This window comes from Anguilla anguilla, chromosome 7 (genome assembly GCF_013347855.1).
Source record: "Anguilla anguilla isolate fAngAng1 chromosome 7, fAngAng1.pri, whole genome shotgun sequence".
NCBI lineage: Eukaryota > Metazoa > Chordata > Actinopteri > Anguilliformes > Anguillidae > Anguilla > Anguilla anguilla.
The window spans coordinates 37,872,203-37,892,833 of record NC_049207.1 but is presented as its reverse complement, the minus strand read 5'-3'; the positions used below and the strand labels follow the sequence as shown (position 1 = coordinate 37,892,833).

General features: G+C 39.0%; 1 protein-coding gene across 2 annotated transcripts; it reads left to right on the top strand.

Moving 5' to 3' along the window:
• Window positions 1-2,991: 2,991 nt before the first annotated feature.
• fgf24 (fibroblast growth factor 24) lies at window positions 2,992-17,832 on the top strand. 2 transcript variants are annotated; one of them, XM_035424913.1, is made up of 5 exons: window positions 2,992-3,659; window positions 3,817-3,853; window positions 8,493-8,661; window positions 13,755-13,861; window positions 15,665-17,832. In XM_035424913.1, exons 1-5 carry the CDS (start codon window positions 3,628-3,630, stop codon window positions 15,941-15,943), a joined length of 624 nt encoding a protein of 207 aa, XP_035280804.1. In that variant the 5' UTR covers window positions 2,992-3,627; the 3' UTR covers window positions 15,944-17,832. The 2 variants fall into 2 exon arrangements, with proteins under 2 accessions (XP_035280804.1, XP_035280803.1); XM_035424912.1 differs by having other exon boundaries at window positions 8,493-8,670.
• Window positions 17,833-20,631: the final 2,799 nt, after the last annotated feature.

The window sequence follows — 20,631 nt, the reverse complement described above, 5'->3', positions numbered from 1 at the left end:
GATGAAATCCCTCATTTGAGTTGAAGACATATCAAGGGCTAAGCACAGTTTTTGCCATTTGCTTGAAGACCCATTAAAAATGGAGCATAGTTGATTATTGTGATCAGAGGCAGTTCTCTTCGCCTCTTCACATGATTATTCTATGAGCCCCGACTTGTGAAGGGCCTGGCCGCTTACAAGCTGACAGCACCTTCCTACTTCCCACCCCACCCCACCCCACACCTCGCAGACTGAATGGGCTGGGCTGAATGCCACCCCCCCCCCCCCCTTAACAATATGACCCTGTTGAAGATGAAAGTGGAAAATGCAGTGGAGTTTCTGACACTCGGGTAATGGGAGGGGGAATTTTACTTACCAAACTGCTAAGTTCTTTTGTCAGGTCTAAAAGCCTTTGAACACCTGTGTGACTGCCTCTGGATGGAATGACATGAGGGGAGGGGGGGCGGGGGGGGGGGGGGCTGCGTGTCCCACCCTGGTTGGTGATGGTGGTAAAGGGAAGGGGGGGGGGGTTGTTGTTAAGCACTGGAAATGAGGTTCTCTTCCCACCACTTAAGCCAGTCTCACCTCCTCCCTAAGCACTGCTCTTTCACATTCTGACCCAAATGGACCTGCAGAATTCACATTGCGAAATGTTTGGTGTTGTTTAAAATCTAGCATTGTTGATGTAAGCTCAGCAGGGACTGAGTTTACTCTGTGAGACTGAAATCTACTCTGAAACCTTAGTGCGAGTCAATGCCCTGGCAATGGGCCGACAGGGCGTCCATCGTTACGTGGCCTGTTGCAAAGTCCCACCTAGGGAACTCCCCTAATCAACCGGCCACACGCCTCCCTCCCCACCGTAAACTTTAGAGACAACTTTACGCGTTCTGTATGGACTGGACTGAGCAGCACTGCTCCCCCACAGAGATGATTATTGTGGTGTCACAATGTGAGCTTGGACTTCAAGGCTACGGCAGTCATTTCACACGGATATCCTCACACACCTTACCAGCTGCAGTGTCCATTGGGCAGTGTCCAGGACAATGCCGACTCATTTCACCCACTCACCCAGTCCTTCCCTCTCGCTCCGATACAGAGTTAACGGGAGGCGTAATGTGATTGTGTGGAGAGCAGGAAGCATAGTTTTTGGTTTCATGCCATAAAATGTTTGTAACGGGCTACTCTCCCTTTTCTGAAGGTACATCCTGAAATAGCTCGGGACTCCAGCATCCAGAAGCCCTCTGCTGGCTCAACCAGTGTTCCATGTCTGTTGATGATTTGACACCAGGCTGGCCAAGACTCACCCCTTTCGAAAACACACTTGAGAAAAATCAGAGCTCAGCACTTATCAAAGCATATGTGAATCCATTTCTGCTTTTGGCCAAAAATTAAAAAAAAAAAAAAGGCAGGGGGTTGGGAATTTGGTACATGATGTTGTACTGCTCTGTCTCCTGTATGTTGGCTTTCAACTTGCCAAAAGCACTGCATGGCTGGACACATCAAAGCAATTTCATCTCCTCCTGTGTCACCATCCCAAACACTTTAACCATTGCCACAGAAGTGCAAAAGTGATGACTGACACAATTCTTGGACTCTGGTGCAATATAATAATTGTTATTTACAATTCATATCTGTTAAAAAAAAAACATTTCTTTCACTGTCAATTTAGCACTCCAGACAAAGCTTTAAACATATTTCTATTTTTTGCTATTAACAGGTTTTCTTTAATCAACTTAAAATCTGAACCACAGGCTCTAATCTGACGATAACCAATAAGCACATAATTGAAATCCAAGCATACATTCAAGCGTTTATGTAAACCACAGTAACATAAGTGGTAAGATGCTGTTATTTCTGGAAAAGTGTTACAATCTGGAATTGAGTTTTCAGACGTGAAAAACGCCACAGCTCTTAAATTTGTATCTTATAATTTATCTATATAATGGATTATGCATTTATAATAAATAACCAGGAATTATGTGACACGTTGGGTTATGTTGAGTAATTACTTTAAAGGAAAAAATAAAATAATGAATCTTAAAGTTCAATTTTAATTTAGGTCACGTTTCGATATTTTTTTAATTTAGGTTATACATTTGCTTCTACCCTCGTTAACTCTCATCAAAAAAGAGCAGAAATCACTACATGAACTCGGCAATAAACTTAAATCACACAAAGGACTTAAGTGTTGGGCGGTGTGCTTGGTCGATTCATTCCGAGTTCAGAGGGCACTCTCAGCGCATTCGCACCTCTCTTTTATTTAAATGCAGAATCAGTTATAGCACATTATTGAAAAATCAAGGTAGACAACAAGCTGCATTTCAATACTGTCTGGAAGGGTTGCGCTGAATCCACAAACGCAAAGGCCTCGGACTGGACTCGACTCAAAAGCTTTGGATACCAGCAGTGGCTTACCGCAAAACTACGACAGACAAAAACCAGGGAAAATAGACTCAATTTGCCATTAAATGCAGGTCTATATAGCACACTGTGTTTATGTGTAAGTGTTATCATTTATTACTGATAAACAAATAGTAAAATAATAATAATAATAATAATTGGCTACGCTATTCTACTATAAAAAAGATGAAAGATAAAATACGAGTATTGCGGAATGCACAATAATAATAATAATCTGAGAATATGGCATAACAGTTCTCCAGATCATCCAACTGATGGATGTGCGGCCAACAATATATTTCTCCGTCTGTGTCGTCTGCCAATATACACCTGCAGAAATATCTTCAGTATTCGCCAAGGTTCAAGCTCTTAATGAATAACCAATGGGAAAAGTTAACTAAAGAGCAAATGAGAAGACGGCAAAACAAGTCCCTCAATCTGCTTCCTCCCAAGTATAATCACTCCGACAAGGGGCGAAAAAAATCTTCAAAACTGATGGTCTTTCATAGATTACCCTATCAGGTGCAAAGCGCTGACAAGTTTCCACCCACCAACAACAAAAAACCCTCTCTGTGCCCAAATCCAAAGCCGCAGATACTTCACTGTCAGCATTACAACATCTCCCTGTTACAAGGACCGGCTGCAGCTTTTTGATTCACGTTTTATCTTCACATTTCTTGGATAACTATCAAGTTTTTTTCTATACAACGCAACGCAACTTAATTTATTTAGTAAGACGTGTTCAGTTTTATAAATAATATTTTTGTGTCTTCAAAACAGTAGACTCTGAAGATTAAAATGATACACGCAAGGTGTATATGTAGACGTCCCCCGCAGGTACTCTCTGGATTGAAGTTCCTCTGATCTTTGGAGCAGCACACTTAAAGCGGGTATAGTGGTGCACACACTGGATTTTTTAAACAAGGGAAACCTGCAAGGCAGAGGGGTTGCAAATTAATTCCTTTCACATTGTGCAAATATTGCCTGTTCCAATTTACGGAGATCGTGGATGTTGACTTGAAAAAGAAAGAGAAAAAAATTACAGAATTTCTGATATTTTTCAAAAACACGGAAACACCTAATGCGGCAGACGCGGACTCCGTTTTACTTCGTAAATTTGTCGTGGAGCTGGGATTCCACGGCTCCTCCGGGATATTTCGCCTAAGGACAATCGGCGGGGTTGTCCTCCACCTTTCCTGTACAGGGCTTTTAAAAACGTTGGAAACAGGTGTATTTGAGAAACTCAAGATGTCTCTTCTTCCTTCAAGATTCATCTACGTGTAAGGATTCCATTTTTATTCCTTTCGATTTAGCGAGCGCGTGCATTCTTGCCAATAGAAGTCGCTAAAAGCTAGGTTTTAGCAAGTTGTCCAGGTATACATATTAATTCCGTGTAATTACCTGTGATTTATATTCTTCCTTTCCCCGTGTCCCCAGGTGTTTACATTTCCTGGTCTTCTATTTCCAGCTACAGGTAAGATTATTAATCTTGTTTCTCTTCCACTTGTTCATTTGTATTGTTATGTTTTTGATTTTCTTTTAAATGAAACCCCACGGATCATAAGGATATTGTATCTGGAGACTTGCTGTATCTGTGCTACGTAGATACTGCGTTTTTAAGGGTCGATTAAAACACAGATAGCCTATTTCAAGCTCAGCACTTAGTAAAGATTTAAACTGTATGAGTGTCGAAGACATATGTGGTGATTATTTCCATGGTCATTCATTGCTACTTTAAATTCTGAGAATGATAGGACAGAATTAGGTGGCTTTGCATGTTGGTATTTATGGTTTTAGCAGAAGAAATATCCTTAGTTGCACTTAAACCACAACCTATTTAGCAATTTGCTTAGCCTGAATTGTCCTTTATGTTAAACGTCATTTAAGTGGAACTTGGATATGATTTATGTATAGGCTACTTATAACGTCATGTTCTTTTGACAGTAAAATGTATATTGTGTGGCGTACTAGCCAGCTAATGTTCTTTCAATGGGCTAGCCTATCATTGTGAAATGATGCTGAAAACAACTTGCCACAGAGACCAAATAATAACATTTATAGGAGATACTCCGGAAGTAGCCTATTAAACAACGATGCGTAGCATATATAAAGGGCTTATTATTATTATTATTATTATTATTATTTCGGTTCTATTCCACTATTAATTATAATACTTTTGGAGGATATGTTTTGTTCAAGGACAGCTATTATTCAGTAGCCTAGTTTTCGAGAGGCTATTCCTCCCGAAAATGGAATTCTGAGTTGGATTTGTTTCATTGCAACCTTATTGTCAGCACACATAGCTGCTAATTTAGTATGTAATGAATGCAGTTGTGTCTTAGCCCATTAATAAGTAATTTAGTCACCACACACCTATATACGAATTATGTTATTCACACGAGAGCTCCGTTGAGATGGGGGAGGGGCTGCGCGGGGCAGGTAAATACACAGAGAACAGTATTTGTAATTGTAAACAATTACTTCGTTGGGATGAATGGGAAATCGTCATTTTTTAAATACAACTGATTAGCCTAATTTTATTTTCAAAAATAAATAAATAACGAAATAAATAAAAAGTTTAGCGGAACCTTTTCCATAAAACTAAATCTAAATGTTGAACAAATATGAAGAAGAGCATCTAACTGCCTCCCATTTTTTCTTGCCGTTTCGCGTCGGATAGATTCTGGACTTCTTGGCATTTCGAGGTTTTTTCCATTAAAATTATTGAAGATTAGTTCTTATTGCGCAATGCACAGTTATTATTATTTTTTTTTACCACATCTTTAACACCTAGGCTACTACACCACTGATTTATGTGGAATCTTACAAGCTCGGATCGTGTAACAAAATAAGATAGGCTAGTTCAGTTTTTATTGTCGTGAAAACCTACTCCTTCTCTTTGATCCTTTTAAAAATACGACCGAAGACTAAGAGTCCGACTCAAATCTCAGCCAGAAATGATCATTTCAGAAACACAACAAACGCTAGACACGTTTCCCTTCGTGCAATTAGCCTATGTTAACACCTCCTTGCAGTTTCAACTGAACTGCAATTCTATTCGGAGGTACAGACCATAATTGTGAGTGTCGTGGAAAATTCAATTAGGCCAACAATGGATGTATAATCTAAGTTATTTATACCAAAACTGTAATGTTAATATGGCAGACACTACCCTATTCCAGTCTGGAGTTGACAGTGCAGAAGACACTAAAACACTTGTATGCATGTTCGCAGCCTCTTTACATGTTTCAGTTGCAGAACGGGGTAAATATGGGTCAGAGTTCAAAAGTTATCTCCATCGATAGATTGTAAGATTCTGCGCGAGAAAGAGATGGATTACAACCAAACATTGAATGCCCTTTTACCAAGTAACGTGTTATGTAAATGTGGAAAAAATAGTTTGAAACAATTATCATTTAAAGAAGATTTGTGAAGCCGTTAAATTTACGGAAGCCAGCCGACTATTTTTTGAGCGAGATACTATTTTCTCAGGCAAAGTGACACTCCTCATTAGACTTAAACGTCTAAGTAGACACATAGGTCACTGCCCAATTTTGATAAAATAGTTCGATATCTCGATAGTTCGATAATAAAAAAAAGTATTTCATTTTATATTTTTTTCGCCGAAAAATCCCTCCCAAGGTTGGTCATTTAAAAAAAAAAAAAAAAGAATAGAAAAAATACACATAATGGTCTTATATAACTATGTCCTCTGTTCCAAAGGAATTGGCAAAAACAATGGGATAGTGTACATAAGCAGTCACATTTTTTCTCTTTTGTGTAAGTAATTATACTACTTTGGCATTTGCCACTTTAATTGCGCCTTCGAGAGGATTTCACATTGGCCACATGATACGGTGTTGCTTTCTTTGTCTAATTGGCATTCCTTGGAATATGATATTATTTATTACATGAGAAATAATTTAATGTTGTTGAAATACTGAATATATACAAGAATAACCCATTCTGAAATGCATATTATTAGGCCGTTAAGTTGCCTGCTACTTCAGAATGCAGTGACTGCTTCTTTAGAATATCTCTGAGCTAGCATATTTCATAATTTGCACAAAGATGTGATCTACCATCCATGGATGACTCTAGCTTCCAAGTAGAGATGGCACCAGTATTTTGAACTGTTCTACACATTTTGACCTTCTTATTTTGGTATGAAGCCAGATATCCAGAGATATCTTAATATACACAGTAAAATGTCCAGGTTTTAACTTAAGGTCCCCTGTATGTACGCCTGATTCCTCTCCATTTATGGTGGATTAGGGCCGTACCAGAGCATTTTGTGAAGTTCCTAGCTATAACTGTCAGGAGAAACACAATGAGTGGCCGGGGAAGTCGTGTTTTGGATAATGTTCCATGTTCTCCTTTGCCCTACGTCTGCAGTTTCTTATTTATGAAATACATGAACTTGCATTACCCACTGGTTGAGTTGGTTGAGATTACAGTAGGAGTTCACTGATGAGCTCTGTACCAAAGAGAGTAGTTTTCATAACACTGCAAAAGTGGATTTAAGATTTACATCAAAAGGCATTGAAAAGGCACCTCTGAAAGTTCACTTATGCAATTTGTTCATGCGTATTACACCGATAAAGTTATCATTACATAACTGCATTTTTTTCAGATCCCAATCTGAGCAGTTAGAAAACAGCTGTTTGCACCTCAGTGCAATTTCTCAATTTAAGGACTGACAGATTTACTTTCAACGCTTAGATGTGATGGTGGCTAAAGTATTTTTTCTGATAATAATCTAATGTAATAATCTAATACTGCATTTATAAGAATGCTAATTTCTTAACCTTTATTTGTGCTTTTTGGCTCTCCGTTTATTTTCATTTGAATTTTAGTTCATCGTTTATTTATGTTTTTAATCCATTTGCATTCCAGCCCATGTAAAGTCAATGGAATATATATGAGAATGGAAGCTTACTCCATCCCAATGTTCAACATTTTTAATAGCATGAAGCATTTTCACCTGGGATGTGTCATTGTTTCTTGTATTTGCTGGTTTACCCCCAGCATTAGACACTGTAAGCTGAATCTGTCTATGAAAGCATTGCATTGTACTGTAGTTGTCCGACTTTGTTTTGGGTCCTGGGAAACAATGGGCTCCAAGCAGCCTAGAGAACCTGGGTGGACTGCGAATCAGTCGGACATGGATTATTTTCTTCTTAGCTTTAAAGATTTGTTCTAGCAGGAGCATATTTCCTCTCTGATTTGGTAAATGTCATTAATTTGCTGAGGTTAAAATAACAAGGAGTCTGAGTATGTAATGTGTATATAATTAGCCACCTGAGAACATCCACATGAAAGGCCATTACCGTGTAATTACCACACGATACAGCTGGGGAACTGAATCTTGGCCTGGATCGAAATTCCTGGAGTTGAAAAACATACATTTTCTTTCTCATTCACACAGGGATAGGTAGGCAGAAGCAGCTAAGTGTAGATACGGGTTAGAAAAATTTAGTGGACATGTTTGCAGGACAGGTCCACATATTTTGTATATGGCTACTTTCTGACTAAATTAAAAAAGATATATGAGTTATAGGAGCAAAGATATATGAACTCAGAATTGTATGGAAAGAAGAGCACCTCCCCCCCCCGAGGCAAAGTTGTTCTCACTGCATACCATTTCCGACTTCTGCGTATCTGCGGAGTGTGCAGTTGATTTATGGCACTTACTGAGCTGTGCATGCTTGATTGCGACCTTCAGCAGATACTTGTTTGATGACAGCGTTATAAGACTAGATGCTTCAGGTGTGTAATTGCCAGTGAGCCAGCAGTGGGAATGTGATCCTGCTTCCACAACATGGCTTCAGGTGCAGATTAATCAGCTGCTCCTGCAAAAACAATATACACAAATGTCACATTGTGCATTATGAATTACCATCCATTTTATGACATAGGAGAGTTGCTTCTGCATCTCAAAATTGTGTTGCCATTACTGTATGTAACTGTTGCCAAGTCACTGTGTGAGTTCAGAGTTAAAAAGCACTCTGCATGCACTCTGCAATTTCATCATGTACACATACATCCTCAAATTGCGCATACTGGTTCATGCATTTGTACATTATGTGTAAATGCCGTATGTTCTCTCGTAGGAATCTCAGCAGAGCTCGGCCGATTTCCGGTTTTACATAGAGAACCACACACGGAACCCGGACGACCTGAGCCGAAAGCAGATCCGGATCTACCAGCTGTACAGCCGCACCACCGGGAAGCACGTGCAGATCCTCGGAAAGAAGATCAACGCCAACGGGGACGATGGGGGCAAGTATGGTACGGGCGTGTTCCTGTGCAGCGGCGGGCAGAGGGAACATAGCAAGGGCGTTTACCCGCAGGTCATCTGCAGTTTAACTGCAGAAATGCTCATCCTCAGCTTTCAAACAATGAACGTATGCTGCCATGACCCCTTTGAAGCTATCGCTCAAGATTTAGCATTGATTGCATTTTACCAGCAAACCCGTGACCATGTGTCTGAATTTAAAAATAATCTAAGCCTTACCTAAAGTCATCACACAAGGTTAAAGGCAAAGGCCACCCCTCCCTGACCCCTCCCTATGCCCATCCAGACTGTACAGGTCAAACCAAATTAAGAGGGCGCTTATTAATATAATCATACCAATGTCTTCTTGAATCGTGGGGACAGGCAATCATGTGTAGCCCACAGTAATAAAGACATTGCTGCAGTCTGTGATGTCACATGCATTTGCTTGGAGGAAGTCGTAGCTGACTGGCTGTACCCATTTGTCCATTTTATATTTGCAGCATTTACAAGGCTTGACATATGATATAACCATGATATAACCCCAGTGATGACTCTATAAAATTACACCATTCAGCCCCTCTCAGAGCACTGATGAATTGTGAGTGTCACTGAAAGCGCTGTTCATTATTGTAGGAAATTGAACCGTTTAAGCATTACAGTAATTTTTTGGAACTGGTTCTCAACCCTGTCCATCATAAAATACACGTAACTCTGTTGTCAATAAGGACAAAGCATATCTGTTTAATATACAGTGCTGTAAAGTATAATTAACTCTGCTTCAGTCATTAGCAATGCAAGACAGTTGTCTCACGGCAGCAGTGTCAAGACAGAGTAATTGAAAACTTCTGGAGAAATGTAGTACAATTTGAGAGGGGAAATCAATTAAATTTAAATTCCATGGCTAAGCAGGCGGCCAAACGGCCTAACAAAATCTGTATCTTTTCAAACTTTACTGACGACAATACTCCTAACATAATCCTGAGAGCGCACAAAAAATCATTTTCTGCAGTCTGACAATGTTTGGAGATGACCATTAGGAGAACAGTCTTCAGAGCCAGCGCAGCTGAAGTGGCAATGTTGAGTATCGTGTGAAAATACTTCGAATGTGCTTCACTGTGTACAAATCATACGGGAGATGAAACAACTGGAATCTAATCAGTTGACATGTTCCAAATTTACAGTAGACTTCTCGCCCTTTTTTCCAGCTCAAGCATTTGCAGATAAAGTTCATTTCTGTTTGCCACGGTGGGTGGGCACACATCAAGAGTTTTGCAAATTTTGAAAAAAGAAACCTGCTTTTCCCCCGTAGATTAAAACATTTGGCAATTTTTCCTTTTTCACCATTCAAGCCATGCATCAAACTCCTGGACTGCAGCTTGGGATAACCTCTGTGAAACTTTTATATGTTAAACAACGCTTACAAAAGGTGCATACATGCTCACATGAGTTCAGTGGTGTTCAGCAGTATAGATCATGTCCTGCTGTTGTCTGCTAGGCTTGTGTTCACCAAAGCTGAGTGGAATAGTGGTTTGTAGGATAATTGGGCTTATGTTGACTGGTTGTTGGCTTGTGAGTCACAATGATTTTTGGCACTATTTGCATGTTAATGTTTGGCAATGGGTCATACTGTGGTATACAAAAGAGTGAGCATCCCTGGTTAAATTGTATGTTTTGTTGTCATTAAGTGAAAACAAGTTATCACAACCTCTGGACAGTATAAACATAAACATGACATATATCTAGAAATGCACAATTACTATTTATTTACTGTATTTAACTGAATGTGTCATTTACGAAAATTTAGGCACCCATCCAATTGATCAATTAATACTTTTTTTAAGGTCTCAAATAATGATTGACTCATTAGGCCAAGTAAGCTAGGGTAAGACAATTTCACCACTTAATAAATACTCTTCTAACCTCTCAGGGTATTGCTCTTGCTCTCAATAACTATAGGCTGCACTAAGTAGCTGACTGACTTGGAAATAAAGACAATTGACTCTTACAAAGTAGACTAAGGCTATAAGAAGATATTGAAACACTTCCAGCTTGGAATTTCCATTTCCAGAAGCAATCGTTGAGAAATGGAAGATCAGCTGAACTATAACATCAAGGAAAGATCTAGAAAATCTCTGATAGGACAGCTTGCAGGCTGGTCATGTATGCAAAGCAAAACCCACATATAATTGCAAAAGACCTGCAGAGAGGTTGACACCATAGCAGTAGTGCACTGATCCACTGTGCAGCATTGCTTTCACAAAAATTATCTGCATGGAAGAGTTGTCAAAAGGAAACCTTCCTGCGATCTCATCACAGAAGTCAACATCTGAAGTATGTAACATAACACTTCAATAAGCCGAATACTTTTTGGAACAGTACTGTGGATTGATGAAACAATAACTGAAGTCTTTGGCCACAACCACCAAAAGATGCATTTGGAAGCATTTAAAAAAAAGAAGAACAAGCATGGTGGATCTATTATAATTTGGGGTTGTGTGGCAGCCAGTGACACAGGAAATATTGTACTGGTGGAAGAAAGAACGGATTCAACAATATAGCAACAAATCCTAGAAGCTAATTTCTCAGAGTCAGTGAAGAATTTGAACCTGAAAAAAATGATAATGATGAGTCAAATGATTCAAAACACCTCAAAATCAGCCATGAGCTACTTAACGGAACAGAATATTAATGTTTTGGAATGGCCTTCAGAGTCCCTAGACTTGAATATTATTGAAAATCTGTGGGGAGATCTCAAACATGCAGCACATGCAAGAAAACCTAAGAATATTTTTCAGCTGGCAGGGAGAGGGGGAAACAAGTCCTAAAGAAGAATAGAAAGAGCATTAGCTGCTACAAGAAATGTTTGGAAGCTGTGATTTCTGCCAAAGGAGTTGTACTGTACAAATCTATAATAGTGCTGGCTAGTATAGACAAATTACGCAAATTAATAGCTTGTGGCACATGAAATCAGGCCTGTCTTCAGCAATGTTGTTGGTTGTTGGTCTGTGTTCAGAGACATGCTGATGTTCAGTAAGGCTGTATTGCACTGGCATGCTGAATACTGGTGTTTAGTGATAGAGACAAGGTTGTGTTCAGTGATGCTGACTGTTACAGACCTGGTCTGTTTTCATAGATAGAGACATGCTGGAGTTAAGTGATACTGGGTTGTACAGACCTGTTGGTTGTTGCTGTTCGGAATTCATAGAGGAGGACGTTGTGGTGTTGAACATTATCTGACACAATTCAGGCACAGTACAGTGTACAGGGAGGGCAGGTCTCTTCTCCCAGAATACCTGTAACACTCCGTTTACACTGAGGAACTAGAAGTAGGTTAGCATCAAAGACTATCAACATATTGGTTGAAAATGATAAAATTTGCCATAACTACTAACTCCAGTGTTTTGTTCAAGTGAAAATTGAAAATACTTGGAAATGAAGAACTCTTCCACTGTGTTCATCAAGTTTAAAATGGATTTGCTTTACGATGTGAGTTGTGAGTTTCAAAAACTAGTACTCAGAGCCCAAAAAACCCAACTCAGTGAGCCAGAGCTTCTTATTAGAGAGAACAGAGAAACCTAGACCTGTATAAAAAATAACATTGATATCTCATAGATAAGATAATTTTTAAAGATAACAGCTGTCATGCAGCACAACAAAAACACAGTGAGCATGGATATTTTTCCAATAATTGGAAATCTAAATAAAATGAAATAATGCAATTAGTACTCAAACAAAAACTGGACCTGACATTAAGACATTAAGTTCTTCTGTCTGATGATGACTTTCTGAAAGAGCATGCATTGCCTTTCCCTTTGAAACCATCGTCATCGGCGTTGTGGAGAGTCAGCCGCAGTGTTTAGGAGTGGCCTTCTTAGGTCGGCCTTCGTTCAGCACCCTCACATGATGAACATTTCCACTGACGTCAAAGCAGAAATGAGGTTTTAAAACATGATATCATCCTGGCATGAGAAAATGCAGCAGTCCTCCCCTGCTCTCATAGGGATTTGCTGCATTTGACAATGCTAGGCCCACCTTGCCTTAAGAAGAATCTGGTTGAGTCCAGTTCAGTTGTACCACCAAATAGACTTTGGTTGCTGTAAGTAGGAAGTGTGTGTGTGTGTGTGTGTGTGTGTGTGTGTGTTTGGTGGGTAGTATGCTATTTTCATTTCTCCTCTATGAATTGTTCCTGTTAAAAAAATTCTAGCCACTGCTTACATTTTATAAAGGCCTCCTTCTAGTCCTTTAGTTCAGGTGACCCCCCCCACCCTCCCCGCCTTAGCTCCACCACCCCTCTCTCTCTGAACTGACAATCTAATGCTCCAGTGTGTTAAACAGACAGACCATCTTTAACCTTTTAATTGAGTGAACACGGACTACAGAGACCTTGAAACATAATCCCCCAAGCATCTGAACTGCTCCTGAAAGCTGATGTAGATCTCTCTTCCATCAAGAGAGGTGGGGTAGGGGGTGTTCTGTGGGCCCTGAGGCTTACTTTACACAAACAGTTAGTGACAGAGTAAAAGCAAGGTTGCCATCATCTCTCGACACTACCTGCCTTTGTCTTATTGCCTAGTGAAATATTCCATCGGAGGTGCTTGTCAATAAGATTATTTTATTCAACGCTGCTGTACCTTCACTGTTCTGAAGTACAAATGTGCATTCCACTTTATGTTGGAAGCCAACGCAAAAATCAATTGTCAATGAAAATATATGTTAAGCGATTAGAGGGATAAACAGTCAGAAAACCTGGAGCCGTCTGAGCTAACTAAGCAATTATTAATAAATTTATTCAGGATCAATTTGTTTGACTCAGCTTGTGGAGAAGGACCCAACAGCACAAGCCTGTGCCACATGCATCATAATGCTGAGAAGACAATGTGAATTTGTGCTGGCGATGAACAAATATTCTATCAGAAATGGCTTGTTTATAGAAGGATTTGGTTAATTTATTGAATGATACTTAAGCCTATGATCTTATAGGCTTAAATATCATCAAATAATTTAATTTAAGGGGTGTTACTGCATTGTAAAATTCATTCTGCTGTTCTTTTGCCTTGAATTGGTGAAGTTAATGTCTACTACTCTTGCCTTGCAGCTCTCCTCGTGGTTGAGACGGAAACCTTTGGGAGTCACATTCGAATAAAAGGGAAGGAGAGTGGCTACTACATCTGCATGAAGAAGAATGGAAAAATCATTGGAAAGGTAAATTCCTCCCAGAGCCTTATACACACTACTTGTCAGGGTGAAATATATTATGGCGTCAGGCAATGTCTCACCAGCCTGTGGGTATTTAGAGATGGCTTGAGTTGTAGTTTCGGTTTTTTCCAGTGTCTCATGTCCGTGACAAACACCGGCTACACGCATGCAATTTGTTCCTCTGTAAACATTTTTATGTGGCTTTCTTCTAGAAAAAGTGCAGATGGACAATAAACATACTAAAAAAACAATAAAGAGGCACTTGGATGTTTCAGAACTGAGAGAACAGTATCGCTGTATAAAACACTGATAGCATCAGAATGTTATTATTCTAACTTTTTGTGGTGCTCTAAATGGTCCTCGAAAACTAAAACAGTGACCATTTGATGTAAAGTGGTTTTTGGGCAAGACCCCAAATACCTTTTCGAAGTTTAGTGGACACCGTTCAGAAATTCCACACAAAGTTTTGCTGAATATTGAAGATTTTCAATTCAAGATGTTTAACCTTCATTCTACAATTATAGAGGCACAATATTCTCAGAAAAAAAATAAAATCAGTGCGCTCATTCTCTGGTTTTTATCTAACATCGGCAAATTACTTTTCATGTACCACAAAGGCAGTGGTCTGAGACTTGTGGAATGTCCTTGTTTATAATGGCTGTCATATTTTTCATTGCTGGAAAATGGGATGCTCCCCAGACTAATTTTTATCATGTGTGAAACCACAAATATATGATTATGCAATGTCAGACCAGTCAATTTTTTTTTCAGTTATTTATTTATTTATTTATTTTAAAAAAATATATAGATACTAGTGACCTAATGAGGACTGGAGCAATTTAATTAGGACACTTTCTAATGCAGTTTATTAAGTACAGAATGAGCTAGCATTTTTATTTTTCTGGGAGGCCTGTGGCAAATAGAGGAACAACTATACTCATTGTTCACAAGGTAGCAACATGCAAAGATGTTCTATGTAGTTACAAGTGTATGTTATTTTATACCTCTGGTGTAATGTAGAAGACATAGGAAGTATATAATTGGGACAGTAGCTCCTAATTTTACAACGAGGACACAGTTACTGTGTCGGTGGGCTCATTTAAAGAGACACACTCGAGTATGCGTGTGCGTTTCATGTTTTTACTCCTGATCATTGGTGCTGGAGTACAGAGTAAAAACACGAAACGCACACGCATACTCGAGTGTGTCTCTTTAAATGAGCCCACCGACACAGTAACCGTGTCCTCGTTGTAAAATTAGGAGCTACTGTCCCAGCCAGACAGTTCCAAGGTGGAATTGTTTTGCTTAGTTCCTGTCTCCTTACGCAAACCAGGCCACAAACCCATTTTGGATGGGGAAGAATAACAGTCCTTTATGTAGCTGTGAATAGTACATTGCAACCTTTTCTGGCTTGTTTGATATTGACTAAAATGGCAGGAAGTGCTTCATTTTATTAAAGCTTTGGTAGTGTGTGGCAGATCCTTAATTGATTCACTGTATATACACATTAAAGAACTAATGCCCTCTTTGGCTTCTTCTACGTGAGGAATTGTTTTCAAGTTGAAAGCAGGAACGGACCTGAAACTTTGGGCAAAAGTTGACATGTTTAGTAATAACTAACTCCTTAGTTTTCACTGTATGTATCCTTTGTAGAGTGGCTAGAAAAATGGCCAGTTTTGACATCATGGGTTACGTTTATAGCTCTTCAGTATTTTTATTTTGTTAGATTTGAGAGCATTTGTGATGCCATTCTGGGTTAACAGATGGTTACTGTTTGATTCACATGATGTGTCCCTCTCCTGCCCACAGCTCAATGGGAGGAACCAGGAATGTGTCTTCATTGAAGAGTTTCTGGAAAACAACTACACAGCACTGGTGTCTGCCAAGTACAAAGGCTGGTACTTGGGCTTCAACCGGAAGGGAAAGCCCAAGAAAGGCTCACGAACGACGCAGACACAGCAAGAAGTTCATTTCATGAAACGGCAACCTAAGGGAAAAGTGGACCCGCTGGAGGAGTTCCGTTTTACCACAGTAACCAAACGGACACGTAGGGCGCGACGCTTAAAACCTAACCCCAAAACGAACTGAGGGACAGGTGAATGGACAGGGAGCGACGACGCCCATGGAGACCTCAACAGCCTTTTTGCCTTAAACAATTAAGACGATTGTTGAAAAGACAACAACAAAAGCAACAATAGAGGAAAAAAATAAATTTTAAAAAGATGTTTATTTTTATACTTGAGGAGCATTAAATATCTCCCAACTGCTGAATGATTCTGGGTTCTTATAATAATTATTTGTCAGCGACTTTATTTATACTGGATAGCTTATGGATTTAAGAAAAAAACTCAAACCAACACCTTTCAACAGCAACTACAACTTAAAAACAGGAGTTATGTATCTTTTTTAGAAAGAGGGGTTGATTATCAGAAACATCTTGTGGAAATCCTGAGAGGTTCACAAAGAAACGGATCCCACTGAGATCAGACACCACTGAGACCAAAAGGGACAGAGATACTACCACATATGACACAGACTCTTTAGGTATCTGCTTAGCTTGAAGTGCAATATTTTATTTGAAAACAAACTTTAAAGAATCACCCTTTTCCTTTGGTGGAGACATTGTGTCATGGTTTTCATGATCACCCCCAACTTCAGCTTGACCAGTGAGCTATACTGGCTGGAATGCTCTGAACTCACTGTGTACTGTATTACTTTTTTTATTGGAATTTTTGTGCAACCTATGATTCCGCTTGAAGGACAAGCTTGGACTTGCCCAGTGTCAGCAAGTGACAGTAGTCTCTCATGTAAACAGAAAGCTGGAGTGACTGAGAAAGCCCAGAGTATTGCTACGCTTTGGAACAGTAGACCTGCTTTAACACTTTTGTTATGGGTGGCACGGTTAAGCAGAAACATAAAAAGTTCTCAACCATCTCATTGCCTTTTCACCCAATCGGACTGGATGCATCGATTGCTTTATGATATCCAACACACAATATTAAATTTATTTGGTAGTTTTATACCTCCATATGGCTTTATTTCCTCTTGATAGGGGAGCATCCATGGAACTATCGTATTACAAGAAGAAGCTTCCCTCTTATCCTCACCTCTCTGTTCAGTGAAATGACTTGCAAATCTATAGCAGTTACATAAACCATAAATATTACGCATTACATAAATATGTCTGCTGGAGTACCTTCATGGAAGGCTATATGTTTTCATATTTTCATGATGCATTTTCATGGTGCATGGTGCATTTTCCAAGCTTGAGTTCACAGACAAGGGATTTTGCTCTGACCCTGACAAGTAATTTAAACACATGTTCCCAAAGGCCGGATATATCAGTTGTCTCCAGTGGTTGCCTTGGTTACTCCCTAACAATTGTCTTCATTTCTGACATCGAGGCACACTGTCAATTTGCCGTGCTCTGAGAATGTCTTAGTTACAACTGACATGTTCATATGCTGAGAACATTGGGGTACAAAGAAGTATGTTTGTACTTAGCCAGATATGTTTACAGAATGACACCCCCACCCACACAAATGGAAATGCATAATCTGTGAGCACGCTGACTGAAACATTTCCCTACAGAGCAGGTGGAGGCAACTTGACATTGACAGTTTTGTACGTCCTCCAAGTATGAAGCAGACTCTGTGACATTCTTCTTGGTGAATGGTTCTAGAAAGATTTATCAGAGGACACAGTGATTTGGAGCACCAGAGATGGCTTGAGACATATGGGCAGCCACTTATTCACAAGGTTCAGCTTACGTAGGTGGGGCTGTGTTATATACTTACTTGCCATCAGGCAAACTTTTTTTGTTTGAATAAACTGTGTATGTGATGCTACTAACAACATGAACCATGTAAAATCTAAAAAATGTATGCGAAAATAATTTTTATGACTATTATAAAATATTTATTGCCTTTCATTGTAAATACAACCTGATGAATCTATTTGTCCTTTGTTAATAAAGCGGGCACTATATTTAAAAAAATAAGTAATTTGAGGTGTTTACTTTATCTGCCAGTATCTGCCAGTGATTTTACAAGGGAAAACTGTCAGTATTGATTTAAATTGAAAGAGTTTGTGCTAAGCAGGCATATTGAACCGAGAGTAGAGAAAAAACTATCACTTTAATTTCCGATACAAAACTCAGGGAATAACTCTTTTCATTACCATTTTTATGTTGCACAGCAGTGTGGTTTCAACCCTTCGTTGGCACAGCAGGTAATCAAAACTATCAATGGGAGAGTGAAGTGACATGCAATTCAAAGTGGGATTGATACTTTGTGTTATCAGTGATCCTGTGATTGAGTGTTTTACTTGGGAGAGGGAAGCCTTTGATTTGTCCATTTTGGTCAGTGATTGATACTAGCTGCACCTGTTATGGGTGGGGTCATACAACATCACTTAGGCTGTGAGTACACCTGCCCAATTATAGCCGCCCTTACCCACTCACTAGCAGGGTCAATTTATTAGCAATACAAGGAAAGGTTGTGGGCAAAAGCCATGTCCCACAAGGAAATTAACCACCTATAGGCCGCAACCTTTGTTACCTGACTCAGAGGCAAGTGACATCACATGACAACAGGAGTATTATTTTGGCAAGAACTTATGCAAATGCAAAAGTGCAAGAGATTCTATTGATCTGAGGGATCTACATAAGCCCGAATAGATCTACATCTTCTACCAACATTCCAGTCAATATGCAACCTAGACCCTTTAAGGTATGTACTTTTTGTATACAAATGGGAAAAGCCAGACATTTTCTGATGAAATGCCAGCAGATTCCCATCTCAAGAAATGTTGGCAAGCATTTGCAACATCATCTCAGGAAAGTATTTAAGAAATGGAAGTACTTTCATCACACAGATGTGTTTACTGAACCATGGCAAAAAATGATGAAGCAGTTGCTTCACAAAAGGACAAACATTACACAAAATGAATAGGCCTAATAAAATGGGAATAATAGAAGAAGTAAAGTGAAAACTTACCAAAAATGTAATCTGCCCTGGATACATGGATAACTACATGGCAATAAGAAACACTAAACATAATATTGGTGTGCAGTATGTACAGATGAATCCACATATATTTATAGGTTATCAAGTATAGACATCAATGACTGCAGGCTCTTAATTTGACAGTTGGGAACATGGCTTATGAAACAAGAGTCTTTAACTCGGTTAAACGTATTGTTTTATGTTCTAAGGATATCATAGAATCATCCAAGGAAAAAAAAAACAAAACATGTATTTTGTGAAATGTATCGCCGCCTACATTTGGTTTTAGTAAGTCAACGCAACAGTTTATGCACGAGTTAATCATTATACTATGGAAACATCTGAATAACTAAAGAACAAACAGCAGGTACCACTGTTACCAAAAGAATAACTAATTTGGACAGGTCTGTTATAACTAACTCATATTCCAGGAAGTTTTAAATCTTAAACTTATTTTTTTTCCCACGGCGAAAAAAGAATCCAAAAAAGTTTCTAAATTTATTTGAAATGAAAGATGAATGAACAAGGACACTGGTCCTCCATAATTACCACTTAAACAGTTGTATCCACGACAAGCAGTTGAAATGAGCTTAACTATCCTGAATTACAAATGAAACAGTTGTGCTAGATGAGATCACTCCAGTAAATTAAGAATTTACAATATTTAACATACTAATATTTTAGGATCCTGGGCTTGTTGAGTTAGCCGGTTCAAGACTCAAGATACTTGGGCCAAGCACTTAACCTGAAGTGTATCTGTAAATATCCATCTTAATTGGATTACTTGTAGAAATAAAATAACACTGTTACTGTATTACTGTAACAGTAATGCAAAGTAACCATTTTAAGACTGCTATTAAGATAGCACACTATAGACTAAATTTTATTCTGAGATCGGAAGTATTGGCATTATTCAGGTTTGTTAACGTACACAGAAAACATTACGATTCATTATCAGAAAAAAAAAAAAAACTGCCAACTTAGTTCATGTATTTATTGGCTATGGCATCACCCAGGAACTATTTCAGTTGGTAGGTTCCTCATTACTGAACAGCATCCGCCTTGGTCAACTGGCTGTCCGTCATCTACCTGCTCCAGCTGTGTCATTTGCAGGATGTGTCATTTGCATGCTTTACTCTGCACTCCATGCAGTGTGGAGTAAGGCATGCCAGGGGTTAGCCTTCTGAGCGGACACAGGATGCAGCAACAATTGGTTGGGGCTGCTGTTGTGACTGGGCACTTCAAATGGAGAGAACATGGTTGAAAAGCTAATGATCACATGTACACGTTTTGCCAGAAGCATCATGTTGAAAAGCCGACATTATGAACTGAGGTATAATCATGACTTAAAAATAAACTTTAAGGCTCTACTGTGGTCAGAACTCTTGAGAAGTATGTGCCATTTCATTGTTTGAAATGCTGGCCATGGAATCTTTGGAGGGACTATAAGGCCATGCACAGCAAATGAGGATTGGAAATGCAACATTGTTGGTGAATTATTTTAGTATCAGTGGGAATGTCCATTCATCCATGTATGCATAAAACATACACCCTACATTCATTCCCAATAAGGGCAAGTAAATGTGCAGAATGTTACTGACCATACAACGAGCATAGTTTGCTTACATATTTGCTCTAATTTCAGTTATTTCTTTTCATAACGTAATAAGCTGAACAAAATATGTATAGATAGAAATTGACTTATGAAATTCTAAATAGTAATGTCATATTAATTAACTTTTCTTAATTAATAAATTCAATATTTAATGT